Source organism: Oncorhynchus clarkii, chromosome 18, assembly GCF_045791955.1.
Source record: "Oncorhynchus clarkii lewisi isolate Uvic-CL-2024 chromosome 18, UVic_Ocla_1.0, whole genome shotgun sequence".
Lineage (NCBI taxonomy): Eukaryota > Metazoa > Chordata > Actinopteri > Salmoniformes > Salmonidae > Oncorhynchus > Oncorhynchus clarkii.
Window position 1 is genome coordinate 48,792,491 of NC_092164.1, and position 20,182 is coordinate 48,812,672.

The window sequence follows — 20,182 nt, forward strand, 5'->3', positions numbered from 1 at the left end:
ACCCTGGGAAGGGTCAGCTGATTGGCACGCTTCAAGGAAGAGTCTCGGTGTGCGACACACACGTGCACAGCATTTCAAATGGGATGCTTTCCCTCCGTGCCAAACGGAACACTGCCTGGCAATGTTAATGAAGTATCTCAATGGTTAAAAAGCTGTGACCGAGGTGTTTTAAGTTGCACAATGTCTTCACTTTTAGAGAGTACCTCCCTCTCCCTGAGGCGTGCCCCACAACGACAACACTGAGTCAGTGTCTGGGATGAGGGCTGGGGCTGGTAATGTAAGGGATGGGACGGGCGGAAGCAGGGGAAATAGGAAATTAAAAGGGATCAGATAGATGACAAAGCAACTCGGGGACGTGACTGATGTAGCCACTTAAACCTTTCTACGTTTCTAATTATGGGATGTATGGAGGTCGTTGCAGATTCACGTCGTTCGTTCAGTCGTTCTTTCATTCCAGTCTTTCTTCACATCCTAGCTATATCGCCCCATCCATTTATCTGAAGACAGCCCCCATCGCACCCCTATCGCAAGCCACACTTTTAATCAAGCATCATGCATTCAGTTAGCCGCTTACGTAGATTTCTAAAGGGCTGATTACATATGCAGTCTACGGGCAACTGTATGACTGTCTTATCTAGGACTACCCCCTAACCTTAGAGAGACTGGGTGTAACCAGAGGGGTGTCTGTGTACATCTATAGCATCCTGTCAGAACACCAGCTCTCTGCAGGCCTCTCCGCCTCAGTTCTCATTCTCACCTAAACACAGCACAACACACACCTCACACACACGCAAACCTCGCACAGATACACACACACCTCGCACAGACACCTTACACACACACACACACACCTCACACAAACCTTGTCGTTTCCATAGTGTCATGTGAAAGAGGCTGTCTGAGACTGCGTCAGTGTCGGTACATTACCATGCTGTCTCCCCTCTCACAGTACAGAGCCTGTCTGGTTATTAATCTCTTCATCTCTTCAGTGTCAGTACATTACCCTGCTGTCTCCCCTCTCACAGCACAGAGCCTGTCTGGTTATTCATCTCTTCAGTGTCAGTACATTACCATGCTGTCTGCTCTCTCACAGTACAGAGCCTGTCTGGTTATTCATCTCTTCATCTCTTCAGTGTCAGTACATTACCCTGCTGTCTGCTCTCTCACAGTACAGAGCCTGTCTGGTTATTCATCTCTTCATCTCTTCAGTGTCAGTACATTACCCTGCTGTCTGCTCTCTCACAGTACAGAGCCTGTCTGGTTATTCATCTCTTCAGTGTCAGTACATTACCCTGCTGTCTCCTCTCTCACAGTACAGAGCCTGTCTGGTTATTAATCTCTTCAGTGTCAGTACATTACCCTGCTGTCTCCCCTCTCACAGCACAGAGCCTGTCTGGTTATTCATCTCTTCAGTGTCAGTACATTACCCTGCTGTCTCCCCTCTCACAGTACAGAGCCTGTCTGGTTATTCATCTCTTCAGTGTCAGTACATTACCCTGCTGTCTCCCCTCTCACAGTACAGAGCCTGTCTGGTTATTCATCTCTTCAGTGTCAGTACATTACCCTGCTGTCTCCCCTCTCACAGTACAGAGCCTGTCTGGTTATTCATCTCTTCAGTGTCAGTACATTACCATGCTGTCTGCTCTCTCACAGTACAGAGTCTGTCTGGTTATTCATCTCTTCAGTGTCAGTACATTACCCTGCTGTCTCCCCTCTCACAGTACAGAGCCTGTCTGGTTAATCATCTCTTCTGTCCCTGTTTATATCTGTTTGTTTAAGTTCCAGTTATCACATAACATTGTTGACTTGGGCACCGTTTGAATTTCGATCATCTTGGATTCAGTCATTCCACACACTACCTGAGTGTGAATAATGTTTCACTGGCTGTTGCTTTGGACAGAATGTCTGAATAAAATATTGTTTAATGGCACTTCCAAACAGGCTCTGTTACTTAAAAAAGTAAAAAGGTCTCACAGAGCAATTTCTGTAGAGCCGCATTTCGCACTCATTAAACGACCCATCACCCGTGGCGACGCACCTTGGCGATTTGGTTGCCATGGCAAGTGGGAACGTGATAGAAAGCAAGCAGACCGTGTCTAACTTCATTTAGAGTGAAGCAGAGCCAGGTCTGGTCTGCCTTTATGGCAAATGACAGGTCAATCACTTAGTGTAAATGAAAGATGTTGTTTTTTACAGGAGCCCATTACGGGCTGCAGAATTACCCCACGGTAACTTTGTGGGTTGCTACGGCGGGTTGCTATGGCCAATCTAGATTCCTCTCAATCCCTCATCATCACCAGCTCCTGGGCATGTAGCAGGGAGACCTGCCCGGTTGCAGTTTAGTCCTCTGACTTTCTAACCAACGTTTCTGTTCTGCGTAGGCATGATGAAACAACCAAGGAAGGACCGGTGCTGGAGCTTGGTTTAGTGGGAGGGTTGCAAACTCACTAATAAACATTCAAAAAGAAAGATAGGAGGAGGAGAATGGATGAGGAGGAAAGGAGGATGAGAAAGTGGACAGAGGAGCAAGAGGGAAGGAGGGGAGGAGAAAGTGGTGTGATATTAACAGACCTGTCCTAGGATTCCTCCCAGCATGGTCCATATGACCTGGCCCTCACTCCTCAGAACACCGTTGACATTCTGCAGGTCCTCCAGAGACTCACACAGCTACAGAAAGGGAGAGACAGACAGGTTATGTTGTGTGTATGTGTGAGTGTGAGAGAGATGCACACACATACCCTTGTACTCCCCCTTACATACTCATACAAAGAGAAACATCAAAGGACACACACACACACACGTAAAAACACCTGTCATGTCTATATTTGAAGACAGACAATAGATAAGACGTGAAGCTCCTCAGAGAGATGAGAGGAGAAGAGTATTATTAACTGGGTGTGAATCTCAAGTACTGTAATTCTCTGTCTGTCTGTCTCCTTCTGTCTCTTCCTCTCCATCTCTCTGTCTGTCTCCTTCTGTCTCTTCCTCTCCATCTCTCTGTCCGTCTCCTTCTGTCTCTTCCTCTCCATCTCTCTGTCCGTCTCCTTCTGTCTCTTCCTCTTCATCTGTCTGTCTCCTTCTGTCTCTTCCTCTCCATCTCTCTGTCTGTATCCTTCTGTCTCTTCCACTCCATCTCTCTATCTGTCTGTCTGTCTCCTTCTGTCTCTTCCTCTCCATCTCTCTGTCTGTCTGTCTGTCTCCTTCTGTCTCTTCCTCTCCATCTCTCTGTCCGTATCCTTCTGTCTCTTCCTCTCCATCTCTCTGTCCCTCCTTCTGTCTCTTCCTCTCCATCTCTCTGTAATTCTCTGTCTGTCTGTCTCCTTCTGTCTCTTCCTCTCCATCTCTCTGTCCGTATCCTTCTGTCTCTTCCTCTCCATCTCTCTGTCCGTCTGTCTCCTTCTGTCTCTTCCTCTCCATCTCTCTGTCCGTCTGTCTCCTTCTGTCTCTTCCTCTCCATCTCTCTGTCCGTATCCTTCTGTCTCTTACTCTCCATCTCTCTCTGTCTGTCTGTCTCCTTCTGTCTCTTCCTCTCCATCTCTCTGTCCGTCTCCTTCTGTCTCTTCCTCTCCATCTCTCTGTCTGTCTCCTTCTGTCTCTTCCTCTCCATCTCTCTGTCCGTCTTCTTCTGTCTCTTCCTCTCCATCTCTCTGTCCGTCTCCTTCTGTCTCTTCCTCTCCATCTCTCTGTAATTCTCTGTCTGTCTGTCTCCTTCTGTCTCTTCCTCTCCATCTCTCTGTCCGTCTCCTTCTGTCTCTTCCTCTCCATCTCTCTGTCCGTATCCTTCTGTCTCTTCCTCTCCATCTCTCTATCTGTCTGTCTGTCTCCTTCTGTCTCTTCCTCTCCATCTCTCTGTCCGTCTCCTTCTGTCTCTTCCTCTCCATCTCTCTGTCTGTCTCCTTCTGTCTCTTCCTCTCCATCTCTCTGTCCGTCTTCTTCTGTCTCTTCCTCTCCATCTCTATGTCCGTCTCCTTCTGTCTCTTCCTCTCCATCTCTCTGTCTGTCTGTCTGTCTCCTTCTGTCTCTTCCTCTCCATCTCTCTGTCCGTCTGTCTCCTTCTGTCTCTTCCTCTCCATCTCTCTTTCTGTCTGTCTGTCTCCTTCTGTCTCTTCCTCTCCATCTCTCGGTCTGTCTGTCTGTCTCCTTCTGTCTCTTCCTCTCCATCTCTCTGTCTGTCTGTCTCCTTCTGTCTCTTCCTCTCCATCTCTCTGTCCGTATCCTTCTGTCTCTTCCTCTCCATCTCTCTGTCCGTCTGTCTCCTTCTGTCTCTTCCTCTCCATCTCTCTGTAATTCTCTGTCTCCTTCTGTCTCTTCCTCTCCATCTCTCTGTCCGTATCATTCTGTCTCTTCCTCTCCATCTCTCTGTCTGTCTCCTTCTGTCTCTTCCTCTCCATCTCTCTGTCCGTATCCTTCTGTCTCTTCCTCTCCATCTCTCTGTGCGTCTCCTTCTGTCTCTTCCTCTCCATCTCTCTGTCTGTCGGTCTCCTATCTCTTCCTCTCCATCTCTCTGTCTGTCTGTCTCTCCCTCTCCATATCTCTGTCTGTCCGTCTGTCTCCTTCTGTCTCTTCCTCTCCATCTCTCTGTCTGTCCGTCTGTCTCCTTCTGTCTCTTCCTCTCCATCTCTCTGTCTGTCTGTCTCCTATCTCTTCCTCTCCATCTCTCTGTCTGTCTGTCTCTCCCTCTCCATATCTCTGTCTGTCCGTCTGTCTCCTTCTGTCTCTTCCTCTCCATCTCTCTGTCTGTCCGTCTGTCTCCTCCTCTCTCTTCCTCCCCCCCATCTCTCTGTAATTCTCTGTCTGTCTCCTCCTGTCTCTTCCTCTCCATCTCTCTGTAATTGTCTGTCTGTCTCCTTCTCCCTCCATCTCTCTGTAATTATCTGTCTGTCTCCTTCTCCCTCCATCTCTCTGTAATTCTCTGTCTGTCTGTCTCCTTCTGTCTCTTCCTCTCCATCTTTCTGTAATTCTGTCTAACTCCTTTCTCTTCCTCCCCCTCTCTTTCACCAACTTCTGTAACTCTGTCTCCTTCTCTCTCTTCCTCCCTCTCTCTTTCTCTATTACTCTGTCTGGCTCCTTCCCTCTCTTCCTCCCCCTCTTTCTCCACCTCTCTCTGGACTTTACTTCATCAGCTCTGCCAGAGGAGGTGAAAGGAAAACATTCACTAACACCTCACATTATCTCCCAGAGATGACTGAGTCTACATCCTTCTCCAAACACCCCCCCTTGTCAGGGACTTTATAGCTGTATCAGTAGCTAGACTTCTAATCTTAATTATCCTTCTCCCTCTTTCCCTCTCTGTGTTTCTCCATCTCTCCCAGGGCCGCTTCTCCCTCTCTGTGTTTCTTAATCTCTCCCAGGGCCACTTCTCCCTCTTTCCCTCTCTGTGTTTCTCCATCTCTCTCAGGGCCACTTCTCCCTCTCTGTGTTTCTCCATCTCTCCCAGGGCCACTTCTCCCTCTTTCCCTCTCTGTGTTTCTCCATCTCTCTCAGGGCCACTTCTCCCTCTCTGTGTTACTCCATCTCTCCCAGGGCCACTTCTCCCTCTTTCCCTCTCTGTGTTTCTCCATCTCTCCCAGGGCCGCTTCTCCCTCTCTGTGTTTCTTCATCTCTCTCAGGGCCACTTCTCCCTCTTTCCCTCTCTCTGTTTCTCCATCTCTCCCAGGGCCACTTCTCCCTCTTTCCCTCTCTGTGTTTCTCCATCTCTCCCAGGGCCACTTCTCCCTCTCTGTGTTACTCCATCTCTCCCAGGGCCACTTCTCCCTCTTTCCCTCTCTGTGTTTCTCCATCTCTCTCAGGGCCACTTCTCCCTCTCTGTGTTTCTCCATCTCTCCCAGGGCCGCTTCTCCCTCTCTGTGTTTCTCCATCTCTCCCAGGGCCACTTCTCCCTCTCTGTGTTTCTCCATCTCTCCCAGGGCCACTTCTCCCTCTTTCCCTCTCTGTGTTTCTCCATCTCTCCCAGGGCCACTTCTCCCTCTTTCCCTCTCTGTGTTTCTCCATCTCTCTCAGGGCCACTTCTCCCTCTTTCCCTCTCTGTGTTTCTCCATCTCTCTCAGGGCCACTTCTCCCTCTCTGTGTTACTCCATCTCTCTCAGGGCCACTTCTCCCTCTCTGTGTTACTCCATCTCTCTCAGGGCCACTTCTCCCTCTCTGTGTTACTCCATCTCTCTCAGGGCCACTTCTCCCTCTCTGTGTTTCTCCATCTCTCCCAGGGCCGCTTCTCCCTCTCTGTGTTTCTCCATCTCTCCCAGGGCCACTTCTCCCTCTCTGTGTTTCTCCATCTCTCCCAGGGCCACTTCTCCCTCTTTCCCTCTCTGTGTTTCTCCATCTCTCCCAGGGCCACTTCTCCCTCTTTCCCTCTCTGTGTTTCTCCATCTCTCTCAGGGCCACTTCTCCCTCTTTCCCTCTCTGTGTTTCTCCATCTCTCTCAGGGCCACTTCTCCCTCTCTGTGTTACTCCATCTCTCTCAGGGCCACTTCTCCCTCTCTGTGTTACTCCATCTCTCTCAGGGCCACTTCTCCCTCTCTGTGTTACTCCATCTCTCTCAGGGCCACTTCTCCCTCTCTGTGTTACTCCATCTCTCCCAGGGCCACTTCTCCCTCTTTCCCTCTCTGTGTTACTCCATCTCTCCCAGGGCCACTTCTCCCTCTTTCCCTCTCTGTGTTACTCCATCTCTCTCAGGGCCACTTCTCCCTCTCTGTGTTACTCCATCTCTCTCAGGGCCACTTCTCCCTCTCTGTGTTTCTCCATCTCTCTCAGGGCCACTTCTCCCTCTTTCCCTCTCTGTGTTACTCCATCTCTCCCAGGGCCACTTCTCCCTCTTTCCCTCTCTGTGTTACTCCATCTCTCTCAGGGCCACTTCTCCCTCTCTGTGTTACTCCATCTCTCTCAGGGCCACTTCTCCCTCTCTGTGTTTCTCCATCTCTCTCAGGGCCACTTCTCCCTCTTTCCCTCTCTGTGTTACTCCATCTCTCCCAGGGCCACTTCTCCCTCTTTCCCTCTCTGTGTTACTCCATCTCTCCCAGGGCCACTTCTCCCTCTCTGTGTTACTCCATCTCTCTCAGGGCCACTTCTCCCTCTTTCCCTCTCTGTGTTACTCCATCTCTCTCAGGGCCACTTCTCCCTCTTTCCCTCTCTGTGTTACTCCATCTCTCCCAGGGCCACTTCTCCCTCTTTCCCTCTCTGTGTTACTCCATCTCTCCCAGGGCCGCTTCTCGCTCCTTCTCTGTTTTTCTCTTTCCATCTCCATGTAAAAGCAAGTCGAGCGGTGCAATTAGCAACACACACTCCATTAATAACGCCTAATACGTGTGGCAGAAAGACTGAACGCAACATTAACTCCTCTGACTTTTACTCCGCTATTTTATTCCCTTCTTCATCGGGCCTGATGGAGCGAAGCTGCCCTGCGCCACTGTACCCAGGTCACATGGGGAGGACAGATGAAAGGAGGTAGATGGAGAGACAGAGAGAGAGAAAAGGCAAGGGACACAAGAGATTGAGGGAGAACGAGATGGATAGAGCGAGAGACAGAGATGAGAGATGGCGAGAGCTAGACGGAGGAGGAACAAGAACGCTCTTAAAATGCAATTTTTCACGGTATGTCGTAAAACAGTGGTTAATGTGTCATTGTCGGTTTATGAATGACGCACTGTCTGTGTTTCTGAAGACCAGAGGCCATGTCGTACAAAGACATAGCACAGCTTCAGTGTGAGGACTCAGAGCAACGCTGCTGGAGAATCACTGGTAAACCCCTAGTGACTGGTTGATAACAGTGTGGATTAACCTTTTGTCCACCATCTCCCTGGCCGTGTCTACTACCACAGAGCAGTCAAGCAAGCATTTTTCCCCGGTAGTTTTTACGGCTTGTACCCCTACTAACCTTGTTGTAGTCGACGTGCAGCTTCTCCTGCTCACTCTCCAGCTTGTCTTTGAGGCTCTTCTGCTCAGAGATATTGTCCTGGATCTGCACCATCTTCATGTTCCTCTCTGCATAGCAATAAGGACACCAATCAATAAACCACCATCCCAATCTATACACACACATCAATAGGACCGATCCCAATCTATCTCCATCTATATACAGGAAAAGGCACATGAGAAACAGGGTGTACTGATCTGATGGGAGATAGCTGGGGGATGTTGTTCAAGGTTACTGGCACGCTGTGTCGTCACACAAACACGTGCGAGCGCACACATTCACGCACACCCGCAAACACACATCTGGCAATGGCATCATCATCATTCATTTTGGGGAAGAAAATGTATTTTTTTCCAGGGCTGCATGCTGAGAGCCTATAGAACTCTGGCACAGACTCTCAAAGACAGTTCACATTTAGTAACAACATGAAGTATAATCGTGTATTAGGTTGGTAATGTAAGTCTATGTAGCCATCCGTCAGATTGTTTCCCTGCTCACCCAGGTAATAGTTGACGAAGTCTGCAGTGAGGGCGGGCTGCTTGTGTTTCCTGCGTCCGTCCACACTGGCGCTGATGTGTGACGTGTCTACGGGGAAGATGTCCGTGCTGAAGAAGAAGAAAACAGGGCAGACCCGGGATTTGAACCGACAACCCTCTGGTTGCCGGTCCACTTCTCTAACCTCTAAGCCCCTCCCTGATGAGGGGAAAAAGGTGCAGCTCTCGCACTTCCAGTTAAAACTAATCTTTGTGAATTCTAGGGGTGTGCCGAATAGTCGGACAAAACGAGTATTGTAACTGATTTGGCCAAGTTATGGATATGATTATGATCTGAGTATTACCCGTGATTGGAAAAACAGTTATTTTCGGGTGCCAGCAAGCATCTTTCTCATGTCATTCAGATACTATATTTGATTCAGTCATGTGTGTAGTCTAAATAACTCAACTGGCTAGTTCGTCTGTCTGTAAAGAGAAGGGGTTGCTGTACGTTGATCCTGCTGCTCTGATTGGATAATTTCACCGGATTACTTTATTTTTTAATTGAACCTTTATTTGAACTTTACCTCACATGTTTTCAGTTTGATGATTTAGATTGCTGCTGCCTGCTACTATGATAAATCACATGGTGAGAACATTTGCTATCAATGTGCATAATATCTCAAAATTGGGGCAAGGGTAGGGAAAAAATATGCTGATAAACTGATGCAATAAACTGATGCACATTCTGACTGAGTGACAGCAAACTTGACGGTCCACTGCACGTTGAGGACACACACACACACACCCCTCCGGGCACTGCTCCTAATTTGCAGCTTTTTTTCAGTGAGAACATGCAGGGAGGTATTTTGCCAATACCTATTTAGGCATAATAAAACAAGTTTTTTCCTATCACGAGTATCATCCGATCCGAATATCAACTGTCAATTTAAGGATACGATTACGAATATGAGTACTGCCATGTTGGCACAACCCTAGTAAATTCTAAATTTGGGCTACACCTCAGCTATTGGTCGATTTGAACACTGTCTTTTCCCGCAGACATAAATCCTCTACAGGAACGATGCCCCCCCCCATCTAAATTGCGCCTGGGCTGGAATAATACATTATGGCCTTTTTCTTGCATTTCAAAGATGATGTTATTATCTTCTACCAGATCTAATGTGTTATAGTCTCCTACATTAATTTCACATTTCCACAAACTTCAAAGTGTTTCCTTACAAATGGTATCAATAATATGCATATCCTTGCTTCAGGTCCTGAGCTACAGGCAGTTAGATTTGGGTATGACATTTTAGGCGAAAATTAAAATAAAAGAGTTGGATCAATTAAGAGGTTTGAACTCCTACCTGATGCCCATGAGCTCAGCCTTCCTCATGAGTTTCCTGATGGCGGAGGCGCTGGAGGTCAGGGGTCGCGGCAGCTTTTCCCGGGGGACCCAGGCCTGGGGCCGGGTGTTACGGGACAGCTCTGCCCTGGACCGGTACTGCTGCAGCCGGGTGGTAATACGGGCCTGCCAGGGGTTCAACACAACACAAAGAAACACACACTTCATTATCTAATGACAGTTTGACTGCGTCCCAAATGGTACTCTATTCCCTATAGGTCCTGGTCAAAAGGAGTGCACTATATAGGGAATAGGATGCCATCTTGGACGCAGAAATTACAACTTAAAACCTCCCCAGGTTGTTGCTGCTGGGTTCTCCTTCAATTCACTCCTGCCTGGCTCAGTTGGTAGAGCATGGAGCTTGCAACGCCAGGGTTATGAGTTCAATTCCCATGAGGGACCAGTATGAAAAAGTACCAAAATGTATGCACTCACTACTGTAAGTCGCTCTGCATAAGAGCGTCTGATAAATGATTAAAATGTCAAATGTAAATGTAAAATAAAAATAAAAAAGTGATACATGGGTAACTTACTGTCGAAGACAGGTCATTGTTCTATGTACAAGAATCAATGACGCAAACACTGACAAGCATTTCTATTTATTTACAGTGTGAGTCTGAGCCAGTCTTGACCTCTCACCTGTGCCTCGGGGGCCAACTGCTTCTCTTTGTCCTGTAGAGACGCCTTGCAGTAGGACTGGAGAGCCAGGTAGTTCTTCCTCTTCCACTTCCTGTCATAGCGGTCCGCATGCTGCTTACAGTACGCAAAGAAGGGATCAGCTATGTCCTGGGGAAACACACACGTGTTCAAAACACGATCGACCACAGGTCAACATTGTTCCTTGTGTACCGTGTATGCCATGCCTTTCAGCACTCTTAAGTCAAGAGATCAATTTCCCTGTGTAAAATACAGTCAATTACATTCAAAATAACATGTTAGATTCTGGGTTAAACATGGAACATTGTTATACTAGAGACATGATACATCAGAAGTAATACTATAGTACCTGAGGAGTGATAGAGACTGTTTTTCTTTTTTACATCAATGGTTATCTGTAGGAGACAGATGGCTTTGGAATGTGCTGGGTGGACGGGAGGCAGTTAACTTCTTAAGGTATAGGGGGCAGCATTTTCACTTTTGGAGAAATTGCGTGCCCAATTTCGACTTCCTGCTACTCATGCCAGGAATATAAGATATGCATATTATTAGTAGATTTGCATAGAAAACACTCTGAAGTTTCTAAAACTGTTTGAATCATGTCTGTGAGTATAACAGAATTATGTAGCAGGCAAAACCCAGAAGACTAATCGTTCAGAATTTGTATTTTTTGGTCTCTGTCTGTTCACTGACTTCTCATTGGCAAATGATATTTCTTAGGAACCTGTTTTCAGTTCCTACCGCTTCCACTGGATGTCACCAGTGTTTGGAATTTGGTTGTGGTTATTAATTTGTGCAATGAAGAAGTAGGCCATCTAGGAACTGGGTAACACTGTTGAGAGTGCGCAAGACGTGAAAAGTAGCATGGTTTGTTATCTTCCTGTATTGAACACAGATAGACCCGTCTACAATTTGATCGACTATTAACGTTTAAAAATACCTAAAGTTGTATTACAAAAGTAGTTTGAAATATTTCGGCAAAGTTTATAGGAAACTTTTGAAATATTTTGTAGTGACGTTGCGTTTTTTGGAAGCTGTTTTTTTCTGGATCAAACGCGTCAAATAAATGGACATTTGGATATATATGGACGGAATTAATCGAACAAAAGGACCATTTGTGATGTTTATGGGACATATTGGAGTGCCAACAAAAGAAGCTTGTCAAAGGTAAGGTGGTTTATATTTTATTTCTGCAGCGCCTGCAGGGTTGAAATATGCTACTCTTTGTTTACTATTGTGCTATCATCAGATAATAGCTTCTTATGCTTTGGCCGAAAAGCCTTTTTAAAATCTGTCATGTTGGCTGGATTCACAACGAGTGTAGCTTTAATTTAGTATAGTACATGTGTGATTTAATGAAAGTTAGATTTTTATATAATTTTTTTGAATTTGCCGCGCTGCATTTTCCCAGTTTTTTTGCCCAAGTGGGACGCAACCATCCCCTATCCTAAAGTTGTTAAGGGAGTGCTATAGGTGAAACAGGTAGAGAGTTTTGGATTAGACATCAAAGGGGTTGAGGTCAGGTCACCTTCAGGGAGAAGGAATGGTTTATTACCCAATCACTTTGTCTTCCTGTCAAACCATAACAGATGTAAGGGTTGGAGAGGAGGAGTGCATCTAAATTGGAGTTGGTGGAAACATGTTTTGTCTAATGCAGCTGTATGGACCCTCTGGGAAGAATAAACTTGGTTAAGCTTTCATAGTGTCTGTAGAGTTTTTACTCTGAGAATTAGAAACTAACAAATACTAATGGTTTCATTGTTATCTGAGATCAAAATAACATCAATGTAGTGCTCCCATAGAGTGATGAACTGTGCTCACTGGTGAAAAAGAGTGCATCTTATTCCTACAACGGAGTATGGCGATGGGGATTTTTTTCTCAGTAATGGTCTTCCAAATTCCAGGTAAGAAAACAGTGAATTACAATAAAAGCCTGTATTTCTTAATTATATTCCCTATCCACAACAACCATACAGCTCACCTTCAAGGTCCTAAAACATTCATCTCGCTCTTTCCTCTTCATCCTCCGTCATAGGGATAAAACACACTACAAAACCCGCCGGCCATTTCCCAGGCAGGCCCCTGGCTCCCCTAGAACCGTTTAGGCTTAAGGTGTTTTCGGTGGATTTTTATCAGAGGCTTCACCTGTTGATAGGGGCCCTTTGCCACAGCTCACTGGATTAAGTGGATAACGGTGAGTAGGCACTTTCTGGGCTGGGTTTATCGGTGCGCCGGCTGGGTTTATCGGTGCGCCAGCCACCTTTATGCCGCCGAAATAAGTGAGGCGATTCGCATATGAGCTGCACTGCAGAAGGATCCTGAATACTAACTATAACCAGACCGTTATAGTGTACAGACTTAGATTTGTTATTACAATTTCCATGTAAGCAGGAGGTTGGTGTAGGAGCCAGGGCCGGTTTAAGAGACTGTTTTAAAGAACTACTCGTTTGGGACCAGAGGAACTTACAGTAAATAAATACCTTACTGTCTCATTGACAAACTGATTCCAAGTAAGGAAGGCAATCAATTGATCAGATGAATTAAGGCTACTGATGGGAGGTCTGGAAACTGGGATCTGATGGATATCCTGCTCTAAGAACATCCTCACCCCCGCTATGTTGTTGAAACGCATAACAGGGTCTTTAAAAACAGACTGAGATTTAATAAAATCCCACTTCTGACACCATATGTGAGGAATTTGACAAAAAAAAAAAAAAACAGGGTCACATGATTCATGTCCTGTTTTCTTATCTTACCTCCTCCGCAGCTGCCTCGGAGAGAAGCCCCTCCCTCTGAGCACAGGTCACATGGAAGTAGGATCGGCACATGCCAGCATCACAACTGATACACACGCCTGTCCGGGCGAACCGGGTGTCCTCGCAGAAACTGCACTCCTGGACACAGAGGAAGCAAAAACATTGGTCAGAAACCCCACTTATGCAATAGAGAGCTCAGAAACTGCACTCAGGGACAAAGGAGACCATAAAAGGTTCAGAAACCTTCGACAATGACTTCCCTCAGTTCAATCAAACAAACAAAGTGACCACATGGAGAAACTTGCAAATGCTTTAATTATTCTCCTCTCAAATATAGTAATACCAGTCTTCTAGCAGCAATTCATTTTCCGTTTGAAAAGGCCCTGAACCACAGCAGGAAGCCTTTTCAAGTGCTTCTAAAAATCATTCTCCTCCACAAAAGTCTTCTATTGGCTTAGTGACCCTCAAAAGGGATCCATCTAGAATGAATGTCAGAGTGACTCCACTGATTGATCACTCCACTGATTGTATAGTTGGATGTAAAGTTTGACAGTAACCAACCACACAAGAGTCATTGTATTACTGTCTTAACTGTGCTGCTCCTCATAAACCAGACTAATTCATCACAGACAACGGAAGTCTATTGTCTGTGTTGTCAAAAACAGGGAGTCCAAAAATCTAAAACCCATTCCTCAGTCTTCCACTGTGAAAAAGCATGTTGGAAGTAATATGGATTGATTTTGTTCCACACGATTTACATCATCTTTATTCTTTGAATCATATAAAAACATGTCATTTGTACTTGCCTTGGCCCCATACTTGGAGTAATTCATCTCTGTGAGAGTCACTGGTCGTAGTTTATCAATGTCCCCAAACGCTACTCCAGGGACGTAGAGCGCACAAACCACATGGACCCATCTAGAAAATACACATGAAAAGAAACAAGGATACATTAGCAAAGGCGCTATTTGAAGCATGTGTCTACTACACCTACTCATTCAAGGGATTTTCTTTGTTTTTACTATTTTCTACATTGTAGAATAATAGTGAAGACATCAAAACTATGAAATAACATGTATGGAATCATGTAGTAACCAAAATTATTCAAAAGTAGCCACCCCTTGCATTGACAACAGCTTTGCATACTCTTGGTATTCTCTCAACCAGCTTCATGAGGTAATCACCTGGAATGCATTTCAATTAACAGGTGTGCCTTGTTAACAGTTAATTTGTGGAATTTCTTTCCTTCTTGCATTTGAGCCAATGCATTTGAGCCAATCAGTTGTGTTGTGACAAGGGCGGGGTGGTAAACAGAAGATAGCCCTATTTGGTAAAAGACCAAGTCCATATTATAGCAAGAACAGTTCGAATAAGCAAAAGAGAAACAACAGTCCATCATTACTTTAAGACATGAAGGTCAGTCAATATGGAACATTTCAAGAACTTTGAAAGTTTCTTCAAGTGCCGTCGCAAAAACAATCAAGAACTATGATGAAACTGTCACTCATGAGGACCGCCACAGGAAAGAAAGACCCAGAGTTACCTCTGCTGCAGAGGATACGTTCATTAGAGTTAACTGCACCTCATATTGCAGCCCAAATAAATGCTTCACAGAGTTCAAGTAACAGACGCATCTCAACATCAACTGTTCAGAGGAGAATCAGGCCTTCATGGTCAAATTGCTGCAAAGAAACCACTACTAAAGGACACTAATAAGAGACTTGCTTGCGCCAAGAAACATGAGCAATGGACATTAGACTGGTGGAAATCTGTCCTTTGGTCTGATTTGCCATGTCTTTGTGAGGTGTTGAGTTGGAGAACAGATGATCTCTGCATGTGTGGTCCCTACCGTGAAGCATGAAGGTGGTGGTGTGATGCTGGTGATACTGTCTGTGATTTATTTAAAATTCAAGGAACAATTAACCATCATGGCTACCACAGCATTCTGCAGTGATAAGCCATCCCATCTGGTTTGCGCTTAGTGAGACTATAATTTGTTTTTCAACAGGACAATGACCCAAAACACACCTCCAGGCTGTGTAAGGGCTATTTGACCATGAATTTGACAATTACCCGACCTCAACCCAACTGAGATGGTTTGGGATGAGTTGGACCACAGAGTGAAGGAAAAGCAGCCAACAAGTGTTCAGCATTTGTGGGAACTCCTTCAAAACTGTTGGAAAAGCATTCCTCGTGAAGCTGGTTGAGATAATGTCAAGGGTGTGCAAAGCTGTCATCAAGACAAAGGGTGGCTACTTTGAAGAACATAAAATCTAAAATCTATTTTGTGTTATGTGTTATTTCATAGTTGTTATGTCTTCACTATTATTCTACAATGTAGAAAATAGTAAAAATAAAGAAAAACCCTTGAATGAGTAGGTGTGTCCAAACTTTTGACTGGTACTCTATATATATATTATTTTTTTGCAGGACGTAACATAATACGTAATATAATATGAAATGTATGACGTTGTACACTACTGGCTGAAATTATACAAAACCTTTATAAAAGCATCTTTAAGTTATACAAGTAAATGTGTGCTGACAAAGCTCTATTAAATTAGGTACTGCAAAATTAGAAAATGTAAACATAGCAAAATATGAAAACTTCACTCAGATAATGAACAGAAATGAATCACTTAAACACTTAAAAAGCTTTTAAAACTTCAGTAGTTGATTTCAGCAGCCCAAGCCACACTCTCTGACTGAGCATCAGTTTGGTGTGACACATTTTCACATGCGGACTTTGGGGACGAGAATCCGAAGTCCAATATAAAGATATCCATCTCCAGCAAGCAAGCGAGCGCTCCACAGTTTAATTTGCTGTGTTTTTCATGCTCTAGTGAAGTAGTAAATTCGGGTGCAGGCTGGCTGAGGAGCCTTATCAGCGACAGCGTGGCTGGAGTCTCCACGCTTCACATAACACACTTTCTCTCTCTCTATCCCTCACTGTCTCTCCTCTCTTTTTCTCCCCCTCCTATCTTTCTCTCCTTCCCTCACTTGCCTTCTTTCCCTCTCTCCATTCCCTACCCTTCTATCTTTTTCTTTTTCTTCCCCTACCCCTCCCTCTCATTCTCTCTCTCCCGGTCTTCCCTCTCTTCTCTTTCCCTCTCTCCACCTGCTATACTTTCTCCAAAGCTGAATGCATGCACAATTTAAATGGAGAGAGGCTTTAGGTCGCCTACAATAAATTACCATTAACGGCCAACTACTTTTGTTGATGTGGTTGAAGGCAATTCCTATAGTGTAGGCAATTCCTATAGTGTAGGCAATTCCTATAGTGTAGGCAATTCCTATAGTGTAGGCAATTCCTAGTGTGTTGATTGCAATTTCAAGAGTGTGCGTGATTGGTCCAATGTAATTCACCCAAATGAGCAAATTAAATCATGTGAAAAATCATAAAATCAGTGTGTAGAATCATGGCCCACCTCCCAGCATCAGTCTCTTTGAAGATCCCGTCCTGATTGGGGCAGAGCTCACAGCTGGGCGTGACTCCGTTCTTGCAGGCATCACAGAACCACGGTTCCGTAGAGTTCTCCGAGGCAGAACTCATGATGGAATCGCTCTCCCCGTCCACTCCATAGCAACCTGGAACACATGTAGAACGTCTGTCAGTCACATCGTCAGAGGTGCTTTCAATAATGCTGATCGGTAGCTGAGAACAGTTAACATATTCCATTAGCTTTTACGTTTGCTGCGAACATTCAATGACTAACTATCATGCAATAGCTCTATCAGAGTAAGGGTTGCAGAATCCATTACATTGTCTAACAACAAGGTGGTGGATCTTCTTAAAAGGTGTGAGTCACACCTAGGACCCAGAACAAGCACACAACGTGTTTACTTGTTTCCCCTAAAACCTCCAGAGAGCTTTCAGTCTACTCTAAAACTTTTTACTCCAGCGTTCTAAGAGGGAATATTTTATCATATTGTCGAGGCCTCAGACTAAGAGAGAGAGAGAAGCCACACGCAAAGCACGCTAATATTTTTTCCAGGGTTCCCAAAACAATTACTTTCGTTGATGCGGTTTCTATGGCTGCTATTACACTGGCCAAACGTGGTCCGCGCTACAAATGAGGGCAGCAATCAGCCTCTCTGCCTTCCATTGGAGAGATAACACACTGGCTCCTAATTCAGTCAACCAGCCTCCAGGCTCTCTGAGCGATGGGAGACTCACAAATCAAACGTCAATGTTGTACATGCTCTGCATGCTTGTCACTCTGGACCACACTCGGGAATCAGTCGAGTCTGACGACCAACCGACTGCAAACATTGAGAAGCCACACTAGACGGCAATGTTTATTCAGTTGTATGTTGTTTTTTCTCTCAGTGCATACATGTCCTCTATATGTGCTCTCTGATTTTGACCATTTGCTTTGCATCACAGTGAACAGATTAGAGTGGCTTGAAAACGATGTTTGTCTGTGTGGAAAATAGGCGGGTTATATAGGGTACTGCTGTATCCAGGTCGTCATTGTAAATAAGAATTTGTTCTTAATTAACTGACTTGCCTAGTTAAATAAAGGTTCAATTTACAGCAGGTTTATTTATGTCCAGGTCAGGAAGTCCAAGTCAGGATGACATCAATCAAGTCAGGATGACATCAATCAAGCACTGATTATTTCAATAGGGCAATGAGTACAGCTGGAGCTTCATCCTGACCTCCAAACCACGATCTCTGCCTCACATTTAACTACAACAAACTACAATAAATGTCCTTTCTCAATGATTCCCCCCACAGTATGTAGGCAAGGGCAAGAGGCTAAGTCCCCAGGTGCTCCAATATAGCTCAAGGTTTATTTTCAACAAAAAAAAAGATATTACTGAAAATACTGCTGGCAACAGTTGGGTGCTTAATAGTGATTGGTGCTTTGAACCAAGGGAACCGGGAGCTGTGAACGATAACCACGCTGGTTTTACCGACTTACGGCTGAACCGTCGCCGTAAATCTCCGATGTTCCTTTTGAACCGAGATACAAAGCTGGAAGCACTAAGCCATGGGGTGCTGGCTAATGTGAGCTAAGCTGACCAAAAGTGATGACTACAGGGTAGCTTCATAATCCTCCAAGTGAAGATTATCCTTGTCACAAATGACGAGCTTGGCAGTTAAAGAGGTTATAGGGGGTAGGGTATAGTGTTGACTAAATCAAGAGAAGAAGAAGTCATTTGAACTGTATTACGATTTTAAAGGGAATGAAAGGTCTCACTGGGTATATGGTGCTGCTGAGGAAGGAAGGATGCAGTAGTGCTTACAAGACATTAGGTGTTAACATATAAGTGTGAATATGAGTGTGTGTGTGGTTCTGAATCTCCATCTGTTCTAATATGAAGATGAGTGTTTTTCTTTTTCCCCAGGATCAAACTAATAGGCACACATCATTTTGGTGAGAGAGCAATCAGTTATTTTGACAGTGCAGAGATGGGTTCCTATTTTCATGTTGGCAGCGATGTCACACTAATCATCTCTGTACGGTTCTCAACACACCCAACATAATGTCCATCTCTGCCTCCTCCTGAGAGTGAGGTGGAGAGAAAACACCTACACACCTGTCAGAGCAGCGCCATTAAAGGGGAATTCAGTTCAGTGTTATCGATGCTGCTTCAGTGTTACCGGTTCCATCAGTACATCTCATTTAGATTTCAGACACAAATTATTTCAGATGGAAGTCAAACAAATCAATATTGTTTGAATATTGTGAGAAATGTACATAACAGCTGTCTCTTCATACATATGCAGTTAAATAATTGTTTAATCAATTCAATAAACTAATATCCTATGTAAAAACAACTCAATAAACTAATATCCTATGTAAAAACAACTCAATAAACTAATATCCTATGTAAAAACAACTCAATAAACTAATATCCTATGTAAAAACAACTCAATAAACTAATATCCTATGTAAAAACAACTCAATAAACGAATATCCTATGTAAAAACAACTCAATAAACGAATATCCTATGTAAAAACAACTCAATAAACTAATATCCTATGTAAAAACAACTCAATAAACTAATATCCTATGTAAAAACAACTCAATAAACTAATATCCTATGTAAAAACAACTCAATAAACTAATATCCTATGTAAAAACAACTCAATAAACTAATATCCTATGTAAAAACAACTCAATAAACTAATATCCTATGTAAAAACAACTCAATAAACTAATATCCTATGTAAAAACAACTCAATAAACTAATATCCTATGTAAAAACAACTCAATAAACTAATATCCTATGTAAAAACAACTCAATAAACTAATATCCCATTTAAAAACAACTCAATAAACTAATATCCCATTTAAAAACAACTCAATAAACTAATATCCTAGGTAAAAACAACTCAATAAACTAATATCCTATGTAAAAACAACTCAATAAACTAATATCATATTTAAAAACAACTCAATAAACTAATATCCTATGTAAAAACAACTCAATAAACTAATATCCTATGTAAAAACAACTCAATAAACTAATATCCTATGTAAAAACAACTCAATAAACTAATATCCTATGTAAAAACAACTCAATAAACTAATATCCTAGGTAAAAACAACTCAATAAACGAATATCCTATGTAAAAACAACTCAATAAACGAATATCCTATGTAAAAACAACTCAATAAACGAATATCCTATGTAAAAACAACTCAATAAACTAATATCCTATGTAAAAACAACTCAATAAACTAATATCCTATGTAAAAACAACTCAATAAACTAATATCCTATGTAAAAACAACTCAATAAACTAATATCCTATGTAAAAACAACTCAATAAACTAATATCATATTTAAAAACAACTCAATAAACTAATATCCTATGTAAAAACAACTCAATAAACTAATATCCTATGTAAAAACAACTCAATAAACTAATATCCTATGTAAAAACAACTCAATAAACTAATATCCTATGTAAAAACAACTCAATAAACTAATATCCTATGTAAAAACAACTCAATAAACTAA

At 43.8% G+C, this 20,182-nt stretch overlaps 1 protein-coding gene across 3 annotated transcripts in view; it reads right to left on the bottom strand.

Moving 5' to 3' along the window:
• The window catches only part of LOC139373607 (PHD finger protein 14-like), a 117,843-nt gene that overhangs the window by 86,736 nt on the left and 10,925 nt on the right, over positions 1-20,182 (bottom strand). For all 3 annotated transcript variants that reach the window (XM_071114304.1, XM_071114303.1, XM_071114305.1), the window contains exons 6-13: positions 16,632-16,791; positions 14,010-14,121; positions 13,204-13,341; positions 10,430-10,576; positions 9,753-9,916; positions 8,408-8,514; positions 7,871-7,977; positions 2,572-2,667 (exon numbers count right to left, since the gene is read on the bottom strand). In XM_071114304.1, the coding sequence (XP_070970405.1) occupies positions 2,572-2,667; positions 7,871-7,977; positions 8,408-8,514; positions 9,753-9,916; positions 10,430-10,576; positions 13,204-13,341; positions 14,010-14,121; positions 16,632-16,791 (1,031 nt within the window). The remainder of the gene's footprint in view (positions 1-2,571; positions 2,668-7,870; positions 7,978-8,407; positions 8,515-9,752; positions 9,917-10,429; positions 10,577-13,203; positions 13,342-14,009; positions 14,122-16,631; positions 16,792-20,182) is intronic.